Genomic DNA, 24583 nt, shown 5'->3' with positions numbered 1-24583 from the left:
ACACACACAGAAGCAGAAGTCACTTTAATACAGGAGTCAGTCTTCACCGGGGCCTCACTCAGCCTGAGGCAGTGGGCCTCAGCCGGCCCCCATGGGTTCAGGAAGCAGCCTCGGGTTCCAGCAGAGCAGCAGGCGGGGAGCCGGTGGAGCAGTGGTGCATTAAGTGCTGTCCAGGCCCCAGGGGACAGGAGGGGATGAGGGAGTGGCAGCGATCAGGAGATGAGGCGGCCATGGAGTTGATGCAGCTGTTCCTGGGTCAGCACCAGCCGATGCCGCTGCCCAAGGCCGGCTGTACACGGGAAGGTCACTTTGCCCACGTAGACTGTGTCTTCCCGCTGCTCCTCCTTGGCCTACGAATTGGTGGGGACAGAGGTGTCAGGTCAGAGATGTGCCAGTGACCAGTGACCTGGGGCTCGGGCACCGAGGCTGGCACACTGTGAGCTCTGAGGCCCTCAGCAAGGGGACAGCGTCGTCAGAGCAGAAGCAGGGCCCATGGAACCAGGGGGAGACTGCAGCCCCTCCTGGCACCAGTCACAAACTAGCATTTCTAGCGTCATGGCAGGGACCTGGCCTGACCTTCCCCCAGGGACCCTGAGCCCTCAGAGGCTTCTCGAGTTCTGGACCTGGAAGCACCTGCCAGCCCCCCTCCCAGCACCTGAGTTCCCCCTTACCCTGAGGAAGGCCGTGGAAGGAAAAGTGGCAAAGTCTGTGGGGACCATGGCTCCAGGACGCTGCGACACTGTCTCCTTGAGGACTTCATCCTGAGGGGACAAAGGTCCATTTGACGAGCCCACACAGGTCTGTCTACGAAGACTTATCCTGGAGTGCAGGGACCTGTACTGCTGCTGTCACCTCCAGCCTACCCAGCCAAAATCCTGTTTGGCTTTTACCAACTCAGACTCCGGCCCTGGGACCAGCCAAACCCCTGTACTCACCCACTCTCAAGCTGACAGTGCTGAGAAAATGGGGCACTTCTCGCCCACCCCACTTTTGTGGAGCACTTGGTCCCACATCCACGGACAGTGAGCCCCAAGGGACCTGCCTTCTCCTCCCTGGCCCCCCCATCGGAGCCTGGGATGTCAAGAGGTCTGGACTCACCTTGAGCTTCTCAATGGTGTCGCTGAGGGACTCGAGCTGAGCCACCTGCTCCAGGAGCTGGGCCGATGGGCTCTTGGCGGCTGCAGGGGTGGGAGAGGGACTCATGGGGGTGGGTAGGTCCTCCCAGGGCCCATGGTGTGGGCAGGTCCTCCTGGGGCCCATATCTGGCCCCTACCTGGGCTGGCACGTGTGATGTCCACAACATGTGTGTGCACACTAAGCCGGTTCAGAGTTTCCAGGAGCTGGTTGGTCTTGCGGTACAGGGCTCCAGTACCCAGCTTGGTGTCAGGGCCCTCCTGTGGCAGTGATAGCTTGGCCACGTGCAGAGGGGGCAGCGCTGCCAGAGAAGCCTTCATCTGGGCCCCCTAAGGAGACACAAGGAAGGGATTTGGTGAGGGAGAGCCCAGCCCCGCATTCAGGCCACTGCCGCCCCACGAACGGCTGCCCGAGCCCCACCTTGAGGACGCTGTTCTCATGCTGCAGCTGGGCCAGGTGCAGCCGCAGGGCTGAGACCTGCTGGAGCAGCAGCGGTGAGTCTTTCACCATCCCGGGGCCCGGGGCCTGCCCAGCAGCACCTCCTGCAGGGACCACAGAGAGAAGCTTCAGCCTCCTTCCCACGGCACCTCTCCTCCCCTGCCACCCTTGCACTCCACCCCGCCCAGCCCTGGGAGCTGGCCTGTGGATGTCTACCTCGCTGCTGTTCTTCTGTGCTCGGGGTAACCCATGGGCAGCAGGAAAAGAGGAGAGAGATTAATGACTTGGGGTTCAGGGGACGCTCACACCACAGGAATCTGGACACTACCTAATGAAGACCCATGTTCCCGACAGTCCCACCTGGGGCCAGAGCCAGAGCACTGGTTCAGTCCAGGCACTATAAAAGGTTCCTTGAGCCCTGCCAGGAGTGAGGCCTGAACAACAGAGGCAGGAGAGAGCCCTGAGCAGAGGCAGGAGTAAGCCCTGAGTACCACAGGGTGTTGCTCAAAAACAAGTCCCAAGCACCCCACCCCTTCTGCCTCAGCCGCAGCCTTCAAGCAAAGAGCAAGGGCATGAGGGTTGGGCAAGCAAGGCCCTTAGACGGGCGAGGGTGGAGCAGTGCTCAGGTGACTCTTGGGTAAGGCCACTCCGGCCCCCATGGCTCCGTGCCTCCCCCACCTCCAGGGAGCAGTGACAAGCAACCTCCAGATCCCCAAACTGAGCAGCAGCACCTCCCACCGCTCCTCCCAGTCCCATGTTCTGCAGAAGGCATGGACTCAGTGAGAGAGTTCATAGACCCCAAGAGAACATTCAGTCTGTGCTGAGCTGGGTTGGGGGTAGGATGGAGGGGGACACTCTCTCTGGTGGTGGCACTGGTGTTGGAAGACTGCATGAGATCCCATCCCTAAAAGCCCTGGGGATCCAGTCCCTAACAACACTGAGAATCACAGTGCCTCAAGCTTAACAACCAGCAACAAAAAAGATTCTGTGCTCAAACAGTAATACCATGTGGCCATTCCGCAGACCCCCCCGAAGAGGAACAGGAACCTTGTGGGTATAAAAAGGTCCCTGAGCCCCAAACCAAAAGGCAGTAATGACATTGACTCTGGGGAGAAGCAGACCCCAGAAGGGCCAGCTGACAAGACATGGCAGGGCGCAGTAGGCAAGGCCCAGACATCCAGGGGTTTCGTTCCGGGGCAAATCTCCAAGCACAGTGGAGAGGGCCTTTGCCATGCACGTAGCTGATCCAGGCTCGATCCCCAGCACCCCATATGGTCCCCCGAGCACCTCCAGGAGTAATTCCTGAGCAAAGAGCCAGAAGCCAGGTGTGGACCAAAACACACACAAGAAAAAGAAAAACTGCACAGGTGAGAGGGAGACGAGCCACACAGGGCCACCCCACTCAGCCCAGCACTCACTCACCACCGGCAATGCCGGAAACCAGGGTGGCTATGCCGGAGGGTGGGGTGCCCCGAAGCCCCTCGACCATACGCTTAGATTGGCTGCTCAGCCGCTGCTTCAGCTCTGCCTTCTCGGCCTCCAGCTGATCGATGTCTGCCTGGAGCGTGTCCATGGTCTCCTCGAATTCCCTGTGGGAAGAGCCAGCCTGAAGTTTGGCCCTGCCATGACCCTGGGTGGGGGAAAGAGCCCAGGGTGGGTGAGCCCTTAGGTGGGAGCCCTGGGGTAGATGTGCCCTGGGGTGGGGCGCCTGGTGGGAGCTGACTTCTCCTTCTTCCGCAGCAGCGCCTGCGTCTCCGTCAGCCGTGCCTGCACTCTCTCCATGCGCTCGTCGGCATCCTTGGCAGCACTGTCCAGCTTCCTCTCCAGCAAGCTCAGCCGCACATTGGCCTCGCTCAACTCCTCACCCTGCATGGACAGAGCATCAGTGCCCCCTCCCCCAGTGCAGCCCAGCAGGGCAGGAGACGTTTCCCAGGCCCACGGGACACCACAGTGACCACTCTCCTGTCCGCCCCTGAGCCCGGAATCCAAACCTTTATCTTGAGCGACTTCTTCAACTCCTTGATCACAGTCTCTCGATCTTCCAGCTTCAAGCCCAAGCCCTCGGCATCTGTGATTTCTGCCCGCAGGGCTGCGGCCCGCAGCTCCACCGGGGGTGGCTGGGGACAGGTGTGCAGATGAGCTGTGGTTTCCCCAGCTCTGGGTGCAGTCCCCAAACCCCCGAAGCCCACCCACCCAAGCCCACCGGGTGCCGCTACCCACCTTGCTGGGGGGCCGCTCAGCATCGTACTCGCCCTCCTGCATGGCTGTGGCCAGCTTGTTCATGGTGCTGATGAGGATGGTACATGACTGGCGCAGGCAGGCATAGGGGGTGCTGGACGGCGTCCCGTAGATCTGCAAGAGCCGTGGAACAGAGTGAGTGCCAACCCACGGTCGGGCCACAGTCCCCCACCCAACCTCCCAGTTTCACCTGCTCACTGGCTTTGAAAGCCAACTCCTCCAGAGCAGCCACAGGTAGGCCCTCGTTCTCTGCCAGTGGGGCAATAAGCTGAGCGGCAGCAGCCGCCACCTCCTGCAGCACAGCCACCACCCACGTCAGGTGCTTCCTGCAGTCCAGGAGGGTGTCGGACACCTGCAAGACAGGCCCATGTCCTGGTGACTCTTCACACAGTTGTTTGCTCGACTACTGGTCCAACCAGACCCCACTACTGTCCTGCCCCCGCCCAACAGATTCTGACCTCAGGCACTGCCCCACCCCAACAGGGCCCATACCTGTGGCCCAAAGGCCAGGGCAGCAGGAATCCCAGGTGCATCAGTTCCTGGCATGCGCCTGCGGATCTTCTTGCAGAACTGGCGGATGTCACTACAAGATGTGTCCAGGTCCCGGAGCAGTAGGGCAATATCTGAGGCCTCCTGCCCACCCTAGTCCGGAAACAGCAGAAGTGGGACATCTTGTCAGTGGGGAGAGGGACAGCGGGGTCTGGACTGCAGTGGGCTGGGCCCGAAGCATCAGCATCTCACCTGCAGGAAGGCTCGCAGCCGGCCCACCTCCACACTCATGCAGTCCAGGGCACTCTGGGTGAACTGTGAGGACAGGACACCGGGCCATCAGCACCCTGACCAGCCCTTCCACCCACCAGCAGGCCACAGTCACCTCCACTGAGCCCTCATGCCAACCACCAGGAACCTTTGGGCTCCACTCAGCCCCAAGCAGAAAGCTGGGGTTCACAGGCCCGGGAACCATACCTTGATGTGGTCAGCCAGCTGCATTGTGCTGTCCTCGGGCTGCTCGGCAAGGTGGATGCTGAATAGGTGCTGAGGAGGAGGAAGGAAGAAGGACAAACGGACAGACAGCCATCAGGCCTGGGAAAAGGAAGGAGACCTCTCCTCCACCTCGGATGGAGGCTCAGGAGTGTGGGACTCGGGAGCAGAATCTGAAAGCCAACAGGCCTGCGTCCTGGGCCAGGCAGAAAAAGCCTGTCCCTCCCTCCCTCCCCACTGTGCCGCTCTGCCCACACCTGATAGTACTTGATGGCCTTGGTGAGAGGCTCCACATTGACGGTCTCATCCAGCTGGTCCTTATGCAGCAGCTCGATGAGGAAGTCCAGGGAGCGCTCGTGGGCGCTCATCTCGGGGTACAGGCTGCCCACCTTCTTGTACACATCCACACTGCACTGAGTGAGGGCACTGCAGACCGGGAGAGATGCCATGAGGACCAAGCCCGCTGGGGGCCACAAGCTTGCAGCCGCGTGGAGTCAGGTTGGGGTTCAGGGTCAAAGGGGCCTCTTACTGCTCATAGCGGTGGAGCGTGGCTTGCAGCAGACTCAGTGAATACACCAGCCCCGCAGCAAAGCTCAGCTGTTCTCCTGCAGCACTGCGCAGCCCCGGTCGCTCGGAACAATTCTCGCTCAACTCAAACTTCTCCTGGGCCTGCTTTCTGATTAGCTCAGCCTGTGGGAGAAATCCCCGGGGCCGGGGCTGAGAGGAAGCGGCCACAGTCCCCAAACAGTGGTGCAGGGCCCGAGTACGGCGAAAGTGTTGACCTCCGCATGCAATTGAACACAGATGCTCATGTGTCAAGAAGGGTGCCAAACACTGGCAATCCAGGGGCTCAGAGGACCCCAAGAGCAAAATGCCAACTGACGAGTCCCCCCAGTGACCCCTAGACATCTGGGTCTCCACTCGAAGATCACTGCTGCCCCTGACTATGTCTCTCAAGGGGCCCTTCTGGGTTTCTCAGTCTGGCTCATTTACTCTGAGACCAGTCAGGGATGCTGCCCACCGTCCCCTACCAGGCCCGTTCCCCAGCGAGTGAGGTACTCGCTGGCTGCACCTTGCAGATGAGACGGGGCATGAGGAGCAGCACCAGGACGCAATCGTGGTCCCCACCCGGACGAAGGAAGCTGTCTGGCATGAAGGCTGTCAGCAGGGACATGTGTCGGTTGGCCTGGGCGACCTCCATCTGCCTCAGCTCCATCTCGATGGCCTGTGTGGGGTTCAGCAAGGGGCTGAGAGGCTGCAGACCTGAATCCCAGGGGGAACCGGCTTCCCTAAATCCCGGCTTCCAGGACAGGCCAGGAAGCTTCCAGCACCACACACACATCCCAGTCCCAATCCCACAACCCGGCCGTACACAACTCTACCAGGCCAGGCTCCCCCATGCTCCCAGCACCCACATTCCTGACCTTGGCATGGGCCTTCGTCTCGGCAAACTTAATCTTGAAGTCAAAAGTCTCTGGAGGCGGCTGCTGCTGCCTCTCTACTGATGCTTCCTGCTGGTTCGTCAGTTCCCGATTCACATCCTGGGAGCAGAAATGGAGAAAAAGGCACAAGTGGGTCACCAAGGACTGAAGTGACGACACAGCAGGGAAGGTGTTTGCCTTGCACATGGCTAACCCGGATTCAAGCTCCTGCATCCCATTCGGACCCCGGAGCTCACTAGGAGTGATTCCTGAATAAGAAACCAGGAAGAACCCGAGCATCACTGGTGTGGTCCTCCAAAAACAAAACAAACCCAAAAGGCGGGTGAGGAGGCGGCACCTGCAGATGGGCCGTGAGCTGGCGGTACTTCTTAATGGTCTGCTGATAGTCAGCCACCGTCTCCTGGGCCGCTTCCACCCGCTTCTGGGCCTCGCGCACCCGAGCGCCTGCCATGTCCAGCTGCTCACGCAGCTCCAGCTCGGTCTCTCGAGCGTTCTCCTGCAGCTCATCGTTCATCTCGTTCATGGCTTCCTGGGAGCCACAGGGCAGGGGCAGGGAAGGCAGATGAGGGGCTCGTTCACCACACACCACCTCCCAGCAAAGCCCTTTCCACGCACATGCACGTGTGCCCCTCGCCAGTGCCAAGCGGGGGCCGACTCTCCATACCAGGTCCCCCACAGTCTCTCTCAATTCCCGGACTTTTTCTTCCAGATTCAGGTTCCGGTCCGTGAGCATCTCCACCATCTCCTCCGCACCCAGCGCAGCGTCCACCTGGGTTGGGGAGGAAAAGGGAAAATGAGGCTGCTGGAAGGTGCCAAGCACAGGGGTGGCCAGTGCAACAGAGGGACCCTGGGCCCCCAGACCTGCTCCTTCAGCTCATCGATGGTGCCCTCAGCCTGGGCCAGCTCCTCCTGTAGGCGTTCCCGCTGCTGCCGCACGACCTCCAGCTCCTGGTTTTTCTTTTCCATGAGCTTCTGCAGTTTCACATGCTCCTGCTTCTCAGAGGAAGACAGATCCCGCATCCTACGGAGACACCAAGGAAGGTGAGTGCCCAAGGGCAGGAGAGAAAAGACAACAGGCAGGACTCAGCTAATGGCATCCCATCCCCAGCACCCCATAAGGTCGACCAAGCAGCACCAGGAGTGATTCCAGAGTACAGAGCCATGAGTGAGTCACTAGATGTGGCCATCCCCCTAGCCCCAGAAAAGAATAACATAAAAGGAAAGCTGGGGTGGGGGGGGGAGGCGCGAGGGCACGGAAGGCTGGTGCGAGGTAGAAGGCACCAGAGCGGCAGTGCCCGTCCCTACCGCACGAGGGCGTCCTTGAGGCGGGCATTCTGTTCCTCGAGCTGCTTGAGCTGGTAGCTGGATGCTGCCCCGTCTGAGCCTGGGGCAGATCAGGTAGAGGGCAGATCAGCTGGGCACCCCCAGCCCCCACCAGGCCCCAGCCATCCCTGGCCCCTACCTTTCTCTTCAATCTCGGCCTTGAGGATCTCCAGGTCCGTGGTGAGCTCATCCACACGCTCCTTGAGTGCCTCCACCTCCTGCTGCAGGGACTCTGCACGCTCCTCGGCCATTTCCTTGTCCAGCGTGGCCATTTCAATGGCGTCGGCCGTGTCAGCCATCTCCTCCATGTAGCGCTCCTTGGCCTCCAGTGCTTCCTTGGCTTCCTGAGATGCAGGGCGGCAAGACTCTGTGGGCTGGGGATGGGGGGCCCAGCCGGGCTGCACCCCTCCCGAGTTCCGCCCCCGAGCTCCCACCCCACTGCCCTGTGCTACCTTTCTCGCCTCCTTTAGGCGCCGCTGCAGGTCTGCCTGCTGTTCCTGCATCTTGCTCTTCCATTCCTGCACCTGCTCCAGCTGGATCTTGTGCTTCTCCAGCTCCTTCAACTTGGCCTTGTCTTCCGCCCGCTTCAGACGCAGCGTTTCCAGCTTTTCCTCCAGGTCTCGCACCTGAGCCCTCAGGCCCTCCTCCTCCTGCACAGGGAACACTAGACATGGCACAGCCGCCCCGGCCCAAGATATGCCATGGAGAGGGGTAAAAGAGCCTGTGCGAATAGCATTCCAGTCCCGGAGCAAAAGCCAAGCGGCACCTGGGGCCGCTGGGAAGCATGAGGAAGGGCAGAGGTCCAGTGAACCCCCAGACCTAGCAAGGCCCCTCTGTGTCCAGGACTTCCCTTTGCAGCCCCATCCTTACCTTGGACGGGGAAGGGAGAGGGGCTGTGGTGCTGGGAGAGGTGAGGGCCGGTGAGGGAATGATCGGGGCGGCCAGAGGCGTCTGTGCTGGGGTGCTGGGCTCGCTGCTGCTCAGTTCTCCTGCTGATGCAGAGCCAGAGGGCCCCAGGGAGCTGCTGGCTCCAGCCACCCCGGTGCTGGCTGGACGAGTGGACTACCAGGAGGGGTAAGTGCAGGTCAAAGCAGGCGGCAGGGGTTGGGAGAGAGCAGGATTGTGGGGCGAGGAAGGGAGACAATAGCCGAGGCAGAGAGCAGGGGAGAAAGTGACAAGGACAGAGGAGGGCCAGGGGAGAAGGGAGAGAGCAGTGTCAGACTCCTCCCTTGGCAAGGACCCCACATCCTCCCACATCCTCCCAGCAACATCTTTATCCAGTATGTCCGGAGGAGGCGGGCCTGAAAGTGGGGGACAGGTCTGCACTGTGCCAAAGCCAGTCCTGGCCTGTGCTTCACTCTCCACAGCCTAACTGACCTTCCCTCTTGGAGTGGGGTACAGAGGAGACCCTGCAGGGAACCAGGCCAGGATGACAGTGGCCCTCTACCTCTGCCCCATCAACCTTCTGCCCGTCACCTGCCGACCCCAGGTGGAAAACAGGAGAGACTTGGAAACAAGGCATCCATCAGATGGGGGTCAGTGCAAGTACCCAGCCCTTGGGGAGCCTGAACTGGCACCCAGAGCCCTGCACAGCCAGTCCCACACTCCTGGCTCCTGAATGCTGCTCAGCTCCTCTGAGTTTCATCCACAGCAACAGCAGTGGAAGCCGTTCTCCAGAAGGCCCACCTCTGCGAGCCACATCAGCTGTCATTTGTCCCATGCACTCAAAGCAGCAGCTGAGACCCTTACAAGCCAGAAGTCATGTCCCCCAGAAGCAGGGGCTCACCTCCTGGCCACTCACTCCCCAGAAATGCTCAATATTTACACTGTGGCCCACAAGCATGCACATGCCAGAAACACACATGCACTGGCTCAACTATGGCCTGTTTTCTTTCCTCACCTTGGGCCGCCGAGCTGTGGTCTGTACAGGCAACACGAGCCAGAGGAGAATCAGGAAGAGGAAGAATAAGGGCAGAAAGACAGCAAACAGGACAGCAATGAGAGCAGAAGGAGCAGGAATGGAGGTCTGGGTACCTGGCCCTGCCCCTCACCCCCACTACTAATTGCCTCGCTCCTATTCCAAGATCTCTGAACTCCTGTGGCCAACAGTTCTTGAGCCCTAACTTATGCCCAACTGCTGCAGACTTCAACCCCTCAACTGTCCCAGCCAGTCCAGAAGTCCATCTCTTAGGTTGAATCACGGGAGACTAGAGGCGGCATCTGGCTGGGGTCCTGAGAGACCAGCTCTTCTTCCATCAACTTCTTTCATGGCCCTGCGCCAGATGGCACCTCCCCTCACCTGCCATCCCCAAGGCTTCCCCCGAATCAGCCCCTTGGTTTCTGCACTGGAGTCGACTCTGACCCAAAAGTGGAGCTGTAAGTTCAGTCTCGGGAGATGCGGCCCCCCCAAGAGAGTATAGGCTAAGCAGCCTCAGTCTCTCCCCTTCCCCCCTCCAGGCCCCATTCCAGCACCGCCCCCATCCCTAGGGCAGTGGGCTCAGGTGTCAGGCTGGTGAAGATGCATTAGCCAGAAGCTCAGCTCAGCAGAGTAACCCTGCACCGGGCTGCCAGGGAGGAAAAGGTGGGGATGGGCAAAAAGCACCAAGAAATCACTGCCCTGAGCCTGCCCTGAACCAACCCCTAAACAAGGTGCCAGAAGGCCCAGGGGTTTCCGAAAGGGGCTTCCTTTCGGAGCTTTATTTTTATGGATCTAAGACGCCGAACCCGAGAAAGCAATGCCAGCCTCTGCCTTGGGCCAAGCAAGCAAGGGCTCTTCCACGCTCCCCACCAAGCCCCTAGAATGCAATCCCTCCAGAGAGAGCCCAGTGGGAGTGATGAGTGAGGGGTGCAGCAGAGGCCGGGCACTGGGCCTGGACTGCTCCCGGGATGGGATGCTCAGGGCTAACTCGCCCAAGTTCTGGGGGTTTTCCTGACACACCCGGGGGACCCTGGGGGTGAAGGGGGAAAAGGAGCACACTCTCCCAGCCCCCACCTGCCTTTTCTCCTCCCCATCCCCACCCAGCCGGCTGCCAGGGGTGGGGGGGCCCCGTCGCCCGGCAACCCCGCAGCAGGACCAGAGCAAGCAAGCAAGAGCAAGCGAGAGTACCTTTCGGGCTGCCGGGGCCTGCCTCATCATGGCCGAAAACCAGAGAGCCGGAGGGGCAGCGAGGACGGACAGACGGACAGACAGACAGGCGCGCACGGACAGACGGACGCACAGAGAGGGAGGGAGCGAAGAGAGAGAGGGAAGCGGCGGAGATAGGTTAGTAGAGCATCGGGGTCTCAAGGGCGCGGCCTGCACTTCCTCCCAGCCGGGTGGCCGAAAGCGGGGGGCCGTGGGGGGGGAAGGCCGAGGCTGCGGCCGCAGGAACAGCAGCAGCAGCAGCAGCGGCAGCAGCGGCGCGGTGGCAGCTCGGCCTGCATGACGTCATGCAGCCAACCGGGGCCGTGGGGCGGGGCCACGGCGTCACCTAGCAACCGCCGGTATGGCCCCACCCCCGCCCCTCCCGATTGGACGGGTCCACGTTGAGCCCGCCCTCTCAGGTCCCGCCCCCTGCCCTGATTGGACAGTCTGTCCTGGCCCCGCCCCACCGAGCCAGGTCTGCGCAGGGAGCGGCGGGGCGGGCCCTGCGCAGACCTGGCTCAGTGGGGCCTCTCTGGTCTCCATGCACGGACCCCCAGGACCTCTCGGGGGAGCTGAACACTTGCAGAAGCCGCTGGAGTCTCTTCTGCTCTGGAGTGCCCGGGGCCCACGGTGCCGGTGCCAGCGGGGACCCTGTGCTAGGCTTTGCTGGGGGCCCAACCCAGCACAGGTCCCCACCCAGAGATAGCTAGCGGCTGTCCCAACTGCGAGTGAAGAAGGCCCAGGACTCCACCATAAGAAAGGAGAGAAGTCACGTCTCCGTGCCCAGGAGCCTTCTCCTCCTCCGTCCCCCCTCCCCAGCGCATCGTCTTCCAAAAAAAAAAGCCAGGACAGCTCCACCAGGAGTGGAAGAGGCCCGTGATTGACTCTCCCCAATCCACCGCCTCAGTAGGGCCACCCCTCTTTTCATGCCAGGCAGCTGGGCCCCAGGAGGCTGAGACAAGGACACGCCGAGGATGTAATGCAGAGACACAAGCAGACCAGATAGATGAGTGCATGCATGCAGAGGAAGTGGTAGCAACAATGCTAAGAGTTGTAAAGCGTCTGGGAGGGAGGTGCCACTGCGCCCCACTCCCAACCCTAGCTGGTGGAAAGCTGCGGAAGGCAGAGTGGACATTAGGGATCTGCAGCAGAGGAAGGAAGAGGCAGAGCAAGATGGACAGAGCAGATTGCCTGGCCAGTGGGGACTTCCCAGTACTGTTCCTGGCCTCCTGTCTCCTCATCCTCCAAGGGGCATTCGTCACTTTACTGGATAATTCCCTGATGCTGACCCCCGCCCCAGTCTCTCCTCCCAATCCTCCCAGTTCAGCCAAATGAGAATCACTCCATGTACAGTCAAATGCTTGCAGTTTTGTCCTAGCAGAGGCGTTTGGGGCTGGGGAGAGGAGGGTTATCCTTGTGGAGTACTACCTGGGCCTGGACACCATGTCTCATGTCCTTGCACCCCTCAAGGGAACTCTGAAAACCAGGGCCACCATTTCCTCTGGCAAGCCTGACTTCAAGGTCACACACATACATGCAATGGCCAAGGGCATGCAGGACAGCTGGGGGTGGGCTGGGGGCCACACCGCCCAGGCACACACAGTGAACACACCACCTTCTTAGGCTTCATTCCCCGCTGCATGAGTAGGAAAGCACAGAGTTACAGTAAGGCATTGATAGTCGGTGATCTGACTGGCAGGCACAGCAAAGGGGGAGAGGCAGGGATCAAGCCAGCTTCTCAGTAACTCAGGGCCAGATTCCAGGACATCATACCCTGACAGGTTGAGGTACACACACACACACACACACACACACACACACACACACACACACACACACACACATACACACACACCAGGACATCATACCCTGACAGGTTGAGGTACACACACACACACACACACACACACACACACATTCCCTGCTCTGTGCAGAGGAAGGTGAGGACAAAGACTAAAGCAGAGGTCCACACATACACACACACTCCCTAAGCCTAAAGCAGAAGTCCCACAAGGCTCCTTCCCACTCCTTTCTCCTTCCTCATGTTCCTCCTCCCCCTTATCTCAGCCCCTTTAGGCCCTGGCAGCCTCAGGTACCAAGAAGCAGGAAAGGGGCTGGAAGGGCATTTGCTTTGCACATGGCCAACCCAGATTCAATCCCCAGAATCCCATATGGACCCCAAAGCCTGCCTGCCTGCAGGGATGATTTCTGAGCCCTCCCAGTTGTGGTCCAAAAACAAAACAAAAGACAGGAAGGTGGCAACAGAGGAAAACCTGTCCTTTCTGTCAACCCATTCGACCCTGACCTTCAGGCTCTAACAATGTCCCCCACCTCCACCCAATTCTGCCCCTGGAGCAACAACTCACTCTGGAAAGCTGCCTTCTTAGGAAAGCTGAAGACTCCAGGCCTGGGAGCCCTACACCCACACCCCCTTCTGTATACCCCCAACCACTCACCAGTTTGCTGGTCTTTGCAGCTGAATCACTTCCCTCTGCAAAAAGCAAACAAAGCGTGTTTGGCCACCGAGGTGGGGGCAAAAAACATCGTGTCAGGGGAGAAAAGCTAGAACACAGCATCAAGGGAAACGTTTCCGGGCCCAATGTGGTCCCGTGTTATGGGGACAAGTGCCAGGGACTCCCAGATAGGGGGAGGTAACTTAAGCAGGTGGTTGTTACCTCTCTTGAGGACCTTAGAGGCAGAAGAATCCGGTGTCTCTGGGGATGTAGTATCTGCTCCATCTTCAAACACCTGGATCTGAGGCCACAGGGCAGGCTCAATACAAGCAGGTCGAGGGTGGCTAAAATAGGGGCCCTCCCCAGGCCTCCCCCAAACAGATGCCCATCTCCCCTCCCCTGCGGCCTCCCACACTCCCAACCAGATGCTTCTGCTCAGGGCCAGGAAGAAAGCATGCGCACATCAGCACACATACAACAAAGCAGGAGCCTGGGCACACGTCTGCACACATGCCTCCTGCATGCCACACACATATGCGCACACATACACACATATGGAGTAAGTGAGCACCTGAGACTGGCGCACGAAGATGCCATGCCCCTCATCGCACGTGAAGTACTTCCGGCCCTGGACAGTCCCGTCGTTCTTGCCCTTGGCTTCGTCTAGGATCACACCTACCCACTTGCCAGTGGCAAAGAGGGTGGCGCCAACATAGGCCACAGTGCCTCGGTGGCCTTTCCCAATCACCTCCACTCGGGAGCCCACCCGCAGGGGCCGGCCGCTGGCCTCCGCACTCATCCTGCTGCCGCCTTGCGTCTGGAAGAAAGCAAGTGGGCAGAATATGGGACATGTGGAGAAGGAAGCAGCAGGATCATTCCTGAGCCCCCACCCAGGGCCCCTTTGAAAAATGTCAGTCATGTGTTCTGTGTTTTTGGTTTACTTTTTGTTTGGGGTTTGGGACCACACCCAACTGTACTCAGGGTTTACTCAGGGCTCTGTATTCAGAGGTCACTCCCAGCAGGCTCAGAGGACCCTACGGAATAAGGGGATGGAACCCAAATTGGCTATGTGGAAAGCAAACACCCTCCTGATGCACTACCACTAGGGATGACTTCTTCAAACTCCTCTGAGCCTTCCAGAATCTTTAAGACTTTATATTGAAATCCTATAGTGAATCAAAATCCGCTGACCTGTGAGCGTCCCCACATGGCTGTTGCCTCAGAAGTAGCCCCAGGAGGGGAAAGAAGCTCCTACGGAGCATCTCAGTTCAAACCAGACACCCCAGGACCTAGCTAGTGTCTGCCTTGGAAGCCTGGGTTGGGCACAGGCAAGACTGCAGGACACCTCCCTTCACACTGTCCCTGTCCTCCTGGGCATCTCCAACGGCTCCTCCCCTCCCCTTCCAGAGCGCAACATGCATCCTGTGTGCCCACCGCACCCCTCCTGGCCGCCTGGCCTCCCTCACATCTGTCCCACAGCCTCCCTACTGTTGGCCCCTCTTCCTGGCAGAGCCTGGCCCACCTGTCTCTGTTGTCACACTAACACAGTCAGGCAGGGTTGGGTCTCCAACTCTGTCAGAGGCGCAGGAAGGAGGCGTTTCACCCGACAGACAGACTAGGTCAAGGAATGCAGGAAGTATCTGTCCCTGGGAGGCCCTCTACTGTGATGACAGGACCTGACACCTCCAAATTCCATCCACATCAGGCCTGGGGCCTGGGAGAAAGTCACACCTTAGACTTTTTTTTAGCAAGAGCCACTCCCTCAGTGAACCTGGGCCCTTGCAGCAAACTGATGAATAAGTAGCGCCATGGTCCTAAATATTGTACAATCCCCACCTGGCATCCGGGGGAGCCTCCCGGAGCCTGTCACCCCTCATTCCTTCCCCAAAGATGCACCCAGAAAGGAGAGGCTCTAAGACCCCAAATCACACCAGTGACAACAAGGTGGGCTTTGGAGCATCGGACTGAGTTTGACACCAGGGCTGACCCCAGGCACCTGCCAACCCCACAGAACCTCAGTAACAACCATGTGGCCAGGGCAGACTGTTTGGGCCACAGCCAACAAAGCAGCTCCAGAGAAAGGCCTGTCCCTCTGACAGCCACACCGCCATCACAGTCTGCTGTCCCCAGCTGGTCCCAGACCCTCGGAATTGTCTGGCCTGGGGTCCAATGAGAGGCCAAGACAGGCCTCGGCATGCTGCCCCGCCTGGTGCCAACCAAGCCAGAGGAGGGTCGGTCCAGCGAATCCCTTCACCCCCCCCCCTCTACCCAGCCCCCACCTTGGCCAAGTCCCCAGGCCCCATTTACCCCCACTTACCCGGGGGGCCGCGTGCCGCCTGCTCTGGGCCATGCTGCCCCCTCCCCCGGCCACCCTGGGCACAGAGAAAAGGTGGAAACCCAGCAGGGGGGTCTGGGCACCAGGCCCTCATGGACAGGCGCTAGCCAGGGTCTCGGCGCTCCCAGGGCATGGGCCGCACTCGGTGGCCCTGCAAGGCAGGGGGGGACCCTGAGCTGTGTCTCAGGTCCCCTCCGAGCACGTATCCCCTCCCGCGTCCCCTCCTGCCCAGCACCAGGACTAGCTGGGAGCAGCTGATGAGTCTCACTGCGCTAGAGCTGGAAGACTTGAAGGAAACCCTGCTTGCCGCTGGGTCCTAGTGTCCTGCTGCTGCACCTGGCCAGGCCCCTGTGCAGACCCTGGTCACCCATCCTGGGCTCCTCCTGCACCCCCTGACCACCGTGGCCACCCCCACACACTGGGACCCAGGATGAACTCAACAGTCTCATGGGCTTCAAGTGACACCTCAGAATAATCAGTACCTGGAGCTTCTACAGCTCCTAAGTAAGGGTCTCACCCCCCCACCTATCCCCCTTTCTGGGACTCTTCTCTGGCCCTCCCCATCCTAAACCTGGTGCCAACCCTGTAATTAAGGTTTCAACTGGGCCAGAGGGGCGGGTACCACCCACCACAGCACACCAGACTAGACCAACAGACGGGCAATAAAAGGGCAATTACAGGGCGCAGCAGAGTTGGGGCCAGAGCTTGGCACAGCCGGAAGCGATCGCTACCTACCACCGCAGTTTCTGAGCTCCTCTGTGCACCTTACGGAGGATGGGCAGGGTCCCACCATCCCCTGCCAGACAGGAGCCCCTGCTACACCGGCCTGGCCTGCAAGCCATCACCTGAACAGGAAGGACAGAAGGAACAGGACGGTCTGGCTGGTTTTCAGCATTTCTCAGAAATCGAGCAGACCTGCGTCCATTTGATAGCTATGAATGATGAGGCTCCTTCTCAAGGCCTCCTGGTTCCATGTATCAGCTCTCCATGTGCGGTGGGCTCAGCACAGAGCCTCGTACCTGAGTGGCCGGCAGAGCCTGTGCCCCCTCTCTGTGCCTTCCTACGCTGTCTTTGGTTTCTAAACTGAGCCTTTCCCCCCAACTCACCCCCAATTTCCTTTTTCTGGGATGGACCTAGGGTCTCGCACATACAAAACAAGCACCTGTAATCCATCTGTCCTCTTTCCTAAGCAAATCACACAGTCTGACAAAACAAAAGCCAACAGCCAGCCATGGACCGGGAAAAGCTGCTCTCCTAACTGTAAATCTCCCCTCTCTATGCACCACCCAGGTAGGCAGGGCCATGCACTGCTCCTCGGAACTACCCATCTGCTGAGCACCTCAAGGATTCAAGCCCCAGATGGAGAGAGAATCCTTGCCAACACGGTGAGATGTTTATCCCATTTGAGTAGAGAAATCATTTTGCCTGACTAAGTAAGGACTGTTTTTAAAAAATAGCTTGGCCAGGTGAAGAACTCTGAATGAGTTCTAATGAATCACCGAAACAGAGCCGACATCTTTTCTCCTTTACAACCCCACGTTGTTAATGAATAACTGAACTCGAGAGACGAAGGAGCTGACCACTGGAAATTATCCAAGAAGACTAAGCTGGCCATCAGAGTGAGTTGGGATGGAGGTCTTTCAGTGAGCACAGGGCACCACAAGAAGGCTGTCACGATAATGAGCAAAGGAAGTGGGGTCTAAACCACAAAGGGAAGGAAGGGGGTCTAGAGCTAGAGACACAGGACACTGCTTAGAATGCTTGTCTTGCTTCCCGTCATCTCCAGATCAAGTTCTGGTTCGAAATGTGGTCCTGAGCTCCTCCTATAAGAGTTATTCCTGAGCGCAGAGCCAAGCCCTACCCCTGCAGAAGAAAAATGAAAAGTAGAAAGTAGTCCAAGCAGATGCCCTGAGCAAGATCAGGCTGGGGGACTGGGTCAGACACGGTCAGACCCCACACAGCTCTGGCCCTGACATCCAACTCTCACTGTCTATCAGCATCCTGACAGCTTTCCCCACTCCACTTAGCCCATCTGAGGAGGGGGAAACCGTGCCTACCACACAGTGATGCTACGGGGGTTCAATTAGAGCCTCCATGGCGAACCTATGGCATGCATGCCAGCGGTGGCACGCGAAGGCATTGCAGCTGGCACGAGGGAAGGTCCACAATTAAGATATGTGGTGCAGCGGGAGGCGAATGCACCAACAGGGCCAGACTGGCCATTCGGAGGACCGGGCATTGTGCGGCAGTTTGGGCACTCGGGCTCAAAAAGGTTAGCCATCACTGAATGCCATCACTGGCATTGCAATCTCAGCCAACGAAGATTGGTTGGAAAGCCTTTCAGAGAAGGAAACAGACTGTTGAGCTACAGAGGCAAGGGAGTACTTCTGACCTCAAGGTTCCATCCTTCTGCCTCACTTCCTAGCACCCCAGCAGCTTCAGAGCCCTAAATTCCTCTTGTCTCACCTACCTAGACTTGATTCTGGCCAATCCAATTGCCTGAGGCCCCAAGCCCGCTTGTCTCAAGCAGGGGGGGCAGTACACCTCTGAAAGTGCCAATGAGGAAGCAGGGATGTGAAGGACTGACTGTGTCTGACTCCTGGGACTCACAGCCTGACAGAAGCAATCAAAGTCTTCGCCCCAATCAAAGCCTTTTCCCAGGGCAGCTCGGGTTCAGATTCTCTCCCCGTCCCAGGCTCCTGCTTCCTCCCAGAGAATCTGCAGCCACAGTGACCACCTCAGATGGGCTGGTGCCAGGCAGGAACACCAGGCTAAAGGCCGCCCAGAGCTCCCATAAAGGGACTTTAGCTGGGAATCCTAGGCACAGCAAGGCATGCCAGAAGGTCAACCCCTCCAGTGGGGAGCCCTACTTCGAGTTCAAAGTTCCCGAAGCAGCTCCCAGGAATGAGCACTAGGACCCTGCAGACAGGGAGTCGGGAGCCTGCGCCCTAAAGGAGAGATGCACCATTTCACAACTTCAGCAAAAGCCCAGGCCACCAACAAAGCCGCAGTGGCCTGGGGGAGGCACTCCTGCTATTTAGGGGCTCCTGGACCCTGCCCAGAAGCAGAACAGTCCTTGCCACTTTCTCTTCCTAAAGACTGCCTCATCATCAGATCAAAAAGGAAACCAGCCTCCAGGCCCCACGCAAAAGCACATCCATGGCAACTCCAGAGGAAGGACATGGAAATGATGTCCAGTGGCTGCAGTAAAGGTAAGTCGAGGTGGCTTCTCCCCGTTAGGGCCAGCCTGATTTGGCCCTTCCCTGCAGTCTCTCTGCTCTACCTGGGGATGCATTCCATTTGTGCCATTATGTAAGGCCGGAGGTCTGCCTAGCCCCACAGCTGGCAGGAAAAATGATTATTTTTCTGGCTGATGGTGATGGGCTCCGTTGGTGACTGTCAGGGCCAGTCCCAGTAGCCAGCAGTAGTCACCTGTCTCTCCGGCATGGGTGCAGAGAAAGTACTGAAGCATTTCAGTAAATGGGATTCTCTCTTCTCTCTCTCCTTTCTCTTCTCTCTCACCTCTCTCAGCACTCAAGCATTTCAGTAAGTGGAGTTCTTTTCTCCTCTCCTCTCCCTCCCTCCCTCTCTCTTTCTCTCTTTCTCTCTCTCTCTCTCTCTCTCTCTCTCACACACACACACACACACACACACACACACACACACATATCCATTCTCACTCTTTCTTACTTCCCTCCAACTCATACGCCTATTCCTAGAAGCTCAGAAATGGTCAATACATAGATTGACCATGTATTGGGCAAACCCGGGATTCAATTTCTGCTTACTCTGCAGTCTTGGGAAAGCTGTGCAGATGTCAGTCATCAAACCTAAGCCTCGATTTCCTCTACTGCTGAAGAGGGATCCTTCTAGCCCAGGAGTATAAGAATTCCAGGAGGCTGGAGAAGCAGCCTTTCTTAAGGCAAGGGATGGGGTAGTCCAAGATTCTCTCTCTCTCTCTCTCTCTCTCTCTCTCTCTCTCTCTCTCTCTCTCTCTCTCTCTCTCTTTCTCTCTCTCTCCCTCCCCCTCCTCTCTCCTCTCTCTCTCCTCTCTCTCCTCTCTCTCTCTCTCTCTCTCACTCTCTCTCACACTCTCTCACACTCACTCTCACTCACTAACACTATATCACACACACACACACACACACACACACACACACAAAGCCGGCTCTGTTCTCTCTCCCTTCCCCTTTGTTCCAAACCTCCTACACTCCTTTTAAGCCATGGCACTTGCCAGAGGCCATGCCAGCGCCCCCAGACCTCTGTGGGTAACCCTGCTGTATAGAAGTCCCTTGGACACTTCCCTGCTAGCTAGCTGCCTCCATCACCTACAGCCTTCCCGCCCTTCAGTCCTTTCTCTTCAAAGGAACCCTGGCCCCCATCCAGAGCCAACCCCACAAACCTCTCCAGGTACCCACACCCACCAGGCAACAACTCTCAGCTCTGCCACATCTCTCACAAGCAGGTACCAACTCTGGACCACTTCCCTGTCAGCCAGCCTGGACATGCCCCAGAAGCTGCTCACAAGCGTCCTAGGCTCATGGACAGCCCAGCTCCAGGGTTGCATCTCCATCCTGGCCCACGCCCCCTCCTGGCTCAGGGACCACATTCCCTCTCTCGCATGTCCCCCCTCATATCTCCTCTGCTATCCTCGATCCTTCCCACTGTCTACACCCCACTCCAGGCACATACTATTATGCTTCTCGGATCTACACTGACCCACACTGACCCCAATCTGCTTGGCTCGGTCCACCCTCCAAACTCACCTGGCCCAAAACACATGCAAGATCTCTACCCCTCCCCCAAGAAATGCAAATTCCCTCCATATTCCCTCTTTTCTATTGGTACCAACATCCGCCCAAAATAGGAAATTGAATCATCCTCAACCGCTCCTTTTGCTCCCAACAGCCAATTAATCATGTGTCAGGTTAATTCTGTCTCGCCTCTCTCAGACCCAACTCCTCCTCCTCCTCTCTCCCTGCTAACCTGATTCTGAGAACGTGATGCCAGGCTGTCTCTGGACAATGCTAAAGCAGATCTCCCCCTTCTTTTTCTACAGTTAGTTCCCCAAAATTCAGTCCCATCCCCCATCCCGCCTAAAAATCTCCTGGCTTCCCACCAGGAGTGAGCCTGAGAACAGATCCAGAAGTAAGACTTATCTCAGTCCAGTGTGACCCCCAGAACCCAGACAAACCCTTAATATCTTTTTTTTTTTTTTTTTTTTTTTTTGGTTTTTGGGCCACACCCGGCATTGCTCAGGGGTTACTCCTGGCTGTCTGCTCAGAAATAGCTCCTGGCAGGCACGGGGGACTATATGGGACACCGGGATTCGAACCAACCACCTTTGGTCCTGGATCGGCTGCTTGCAAGGCAAACGTTGCTGTGCTATCTCTCCGTGCCTAAACCCTTAATATCTTAGGAAGACAACTAAAGACAGACCCTCTGCAATACTGCTTGGCTCACAGTCTACCTCTCTAACATGCCATTTGCCACCAGCAATGCCATCCTGCTGTGTCATCTCCAGGAACTTTTGCCCATGTCCTATAAGACCCACCCCTCCTTTGAGTCCAGCCCAAGGGGCCAAAACAATAGTACAGCAGGTAAGGTCTTCGCTTTGCATGCAATTCCCAGTATCCCATATAGTCCCCAGAGAATCATCACCATTCCTGAGTGTAGAGCCAGAAGTAACCCCTAAGCAGTACTGGGTGTGGCCCCAAAAACAAGAGTATGCTCAATCTCCCCACTGGCTCCTGCACCCTGAACCTAATGTTGAGGAATTTTTAACAACTGCCACAGAATCATGAAGCATTTGATGTGGAGAAAACAGCTATGGTTTACTACTTTAAGAATGACCTTTGGGGGGCCGGGCGGTGGCGCTAAAGGTAAGGTGCCTGCCTTGCCTGCGCTAGCCTTGGAGGACCGAGGTTCGATCCCCCGGTGTCCCATATGGTCCCCCAAGCCAGGAGCAACTTCTGAGCACATAGCCAGGAGTAACCCCTGAGCATTACCGGGTGTGGCCCAAAAAACCAAAAAAAAAAAAAAAAAAAAAGAATGACCTTTGGGGGGCTGGAGAGATAGCATGGAGGTAAGGCGTTTGCCTTTCATGCAGAAGGTCATCGGTTCGAATCCCGGTGTCCCATATGGTCCCCCGTGCCTGCCAGGAACAATTTCTGAGCATGGAGCCAGTAATAACCCCTGAGCACTGCCGGGTGTGACCCAAAAACCACAAAAAAAAAAAAAAAAAGAATGACCTTTGGAGGGGGGTCAGAGAGAGTATAGGAGGGGAGGGTGCTTGCCTTGCACACTGTGAACCAACCAGGTTCAATCCCCAGCATACTATATGGTCACCCAGGCATCACACCTAAGCTCCTAGAGTCTAAGCTGAGCACCGGGCAGGGACCCAAAAGCAAACAAACAAACAAAAAATCATCTTTGTAAAGAAGGCTTTTTTTCTTCCCTTAATTCTGAAAAAACAACTAGAACTGAATGGAATTGCAGAACTGTAATATTACAGCAGCAAGGAAAAGTACCTACTAAGCTATTCCCAAGATGCATCAGAATGCCTCAAAAGGCACATTCCCGTTAAAAAAGGTCCAAGCCCAAAATGGCCATTTGGCAGGGGTAAGGTCAGATGAAATTCAACTTCTACAAAGGAAACTCGGCTAGGATCCCAGCATTTTCTTTGCTCTGTTCTATTTTGTTTTGGATGTTTGGGCCACACCCATTCGTGCTTGGAGATCACTCCTGGAGTTGCTTTAGGGATCCTATGCTGAATCAAAAGCTGAGTACGGCAACCACCTTTCCATCCTACCGTCCTACCATCACTTTCTATTTGAAAGGCACCCTAGTGAGGCCTGAGCCATAGGACCGTGGATAGGGCGCATACTTTGCAAGCAACAGACCTGGGTTCAATCCACCGCCACCCATAAATGTCCCCTCCAGCCTGCTAGGAGAGACTCCTGATCACCACCACCAAATGCAGCCCAAAACCAAAAGCAAAACAACAAAAAAAAGGCTGGAAGCCTTCCTAGAGGAATCAGACCCAAGTTTCAAAGGCATGATCTGTATGCACATTCTACTCAGTGTTGTGGTCCAAGGATTGGGAGACTGGGGACTGGAGTTGGAAACTTGTTAGCAATGTAGCCTCAACTAGAGTTAACAAGATCCTTAACTGCACTATCAACATTCCTTCCCAACCTGGAGCTTCCCATACTGAATCTGCATTTACCTACCCTGTTCCTCTTTGTCACACTGGGGTGGCATGAGGTAATTCCAGTGAGAGCCGTGAGCATCCCGAAGACTCAGAAATAGACCGAAGAGAACACTAACCCCGACTTTTGCCCCAACGAATCTGATCCCAAAATACCTTTTCTTCAAAGGGGGGTGGTGAGTGATTGGGCTTTCCTTTTGGCTTACCAGAAAGGGCTCGGGCGTGTGTGAACCAGGGAGTCGAAACTTATCTATCACTTATCGACAGGAGGTCTGTGTGTGTGTGTCTGTGTGTGTGTGTGAACCAGAGAGCCAAAACTTATCGATCACTTATAGACAGGAAGTGATCGATACCGGCCGGCTGCAGTCCAGGCATAACCAAAAAGGGCTCGGGCAGGGCCCTAAGCATGAAAATTGTCCGTGTGTGTGTGTGTGTGTGTGTGTGTGTGTGTGTGTGTGTGTGTGTGTGTCTGTCTGTCTGTGTGTCTGTCTGTCTATCTGTGTATGTGTGTTGTGTGTGAACCAGGGAGCCGAAACTTATTGATCACTTATCGACAGGTAATCGATACCAGCCAGCTGCAGTCCAGGCATAACCCGAAAGGGCTTGGGCAAGGCCCCAACCATGAGGTGTGTGTGTGTGTGTGTGTGTGTGTGTGTGTGTGTGTGTGTGTGTGTGTGTGTGTGTGTGTGTGAACCTGGGAGACGACATTTATCGATCACTTATCGACAGGAGGTGATCGATAGATACCAGCCGGCTGCAGCCCAGGCGCCTATTTCCAAGTCGCTTCTCCGGCCACACCGGAGAAGATCCTCTCCTTGCAGTGAACCCAAGCGCCTGGGCTCTGCCAGCGGAGACGGGGCGTGCCCGGGGGGCACCTGGGACCCCGACGGGGCACCCCCAGAGGTCATCGGGCCTGCTCGACGGTTGTCTCTCCGTCTCTGCCCGGTCCGGTCCGGGGGCCAATCTGGGCGCGGCGGGACCCGGAGGCGCCCAGGGCTCGAGAACCGGCCGGGGGTGCCGTCGCGACCGGGGCGCCCACCCGCCCCGAGGACGTACCTGTGGCGTCCGGGCTCCGCGCCCCTCCCGGCCGCTCCGTCCGCACCGGCGCCACGGACTCCGAGGACCCGCCCCGCCCGCCCCGCCCCACCCCTCCAGCGCTGCCCGGCGCGCCGCCTGTCCCAGCCGGTCAGGCACCGTGCCGGACAACCCGAGACTCGCGCTTGCGCCGTGCCTGGCGGGGCCGCCCGTCAGGACCCTACGGACCGCGGTGCGGGACAGCGCCCTCTGCTGGCGGGCGGAGGGCAGCGCGCTGGAGCTGGAGGACTCGCAAGTCCCCAGGCCTAGGGTTTTTGGGGTTGGGTTGGGTTGAGTTGGGTTGGGTTGGGTTGGGAGGTCCCCAGGCCTAGGGTCTTTGGGGTTTGGTTTGGTTTGGTTTGGTTTGGGGGTCACACCTGGCAGCGCTCAGGGGTCACTCCTGGCTCTATGCTCAGAAATCACTCCTGGCAGGCTCTAGCGGGGAACCCTATAGGATGTCATATGGGATTTGAACCACCATCCTTCTGCATGCAAGGCAAACGCCCCACCTCCGTGCTATCTCACCGGCCCCTCTGAAGTCCCTTGGATCCCCAGGATAAGGACTTTTTCCTGCAGAGGCATGATGAGGTCACATACAGGGAGAGACTCGGAGTCCTGAAAATGTTGAAGAATTTCAAGGAGTTACATTAGCAGACGACTGCAAGGGGAAGGGAAGTCCCAGCCCCAAATCCTGCAGCACCCCCCCCCCAGCCTAGTCTCCCATCCTAGCTCTCATCCTACAACAGGATGACTAGGTCACAGGCGTGGGAACGTCAGCAAACCAAGGTTGTTTTAGCTCTTAACGATCAGGAAAGGGCCTGTGTTCAGCCT

At 57.6% G+C, this 24583-nt stretch overlaps 2 protein-coding genes across 7 annotated transcripts; one reads left to right on the top strand and one right to left on the bottom strand.

Moving 5' to 3' along the window:
- DCTN1 (dynactin subunit 1) lies at nt 1–23801 on the bottom strand. Of its 6 annotated transcripts, none has more exons than XM_049784334.1 (32): nt 23735–23801; nt 13705–13950; nt 13356–13434; nt 13137–13171; nt 12296–12316; nt 10663–10680; nt 9457–9477; nt 8427–8618; nt 8009–8206; nt 7696–7900; nt 7539–7617; nt 7095–7254; nt 6898–7002; nt 6571–6762; nt 6216–6332; nt 5864–6016; nt 5321–5481; nt 5049–5217; nt 4777–4845; nt 4552–4614; nt 4303–4452; nt 4001–4162; nt 3793–3924; nt 3564–3689; nt 3296–3438; nt 2995–3161; nt 1789–1803; nt 1555–1676; nt 1274–1463; nt 1099–1178; nt 672–761; nt 1–350 (listed from the first exon to the last, which is right to left on the bottom strand). In XM_049784334.1, the coding sequence occupies exons 2-32, from the start codon at nt 13930–13932 to the stop codon at nt 213–215; spliced, it is 3780 nt and encodes a 1259-aa protein (XP_049640291.1). In that variant the 5' UTR covers nt 13933–13950; nt 23735–23801; the 3' UTR covers nt 1–212. The 6 variants fall into 6 exon arrangements, with proteins under 6 accessions (XP_049640291.1, XP_049640292.1, XP_049640287.1 ...); XM_049784335.1 differs by lacking the exon at nt 23735–23801 and adding an exon at nt 16314–16334; XM_049784330.1 differs by lacking the exon at nt 23735–23801 and adding an exon at nt 15451–15687.
- Nucleotides 22871–24022, top strand: LOC126024597 (translation initiation factor IF-2-like). The gene is made up of 2 exons (XM_049785030.1): nt 22871–23235; nt 23408–24022. The coding sequence occupies exons 1-2, from the start codon at nt 23182–23184 to the stop codon at nt 24020–24022; spliced, it is 669 nt and encodes a 222-aa protein (XP_049640987.1). The 5' UTR covers nt 22871–23181.
- The last annotated feature ends 561 nt before the right edge of the window (nt 24023–24583 follow it).

This window comes from Suncus etruscus, chromosome 12 (genome assembly GCF_024139225.1).
Source record: "Suncus etruscus isolate mSunEtr1 chromosome 12, mSunEtr1.pri.cur, whole genome shotgun sequence".
NCBI classification, from domain to species: Eukaryota; Metazoa; Chordata; class Mammalia; order Eulipotyphla; family Soricidae; genus Suncus; species Suncus etruscus.
This window is presented reverse-complemented; position numbering and strand designations above follow the sequence as displayed.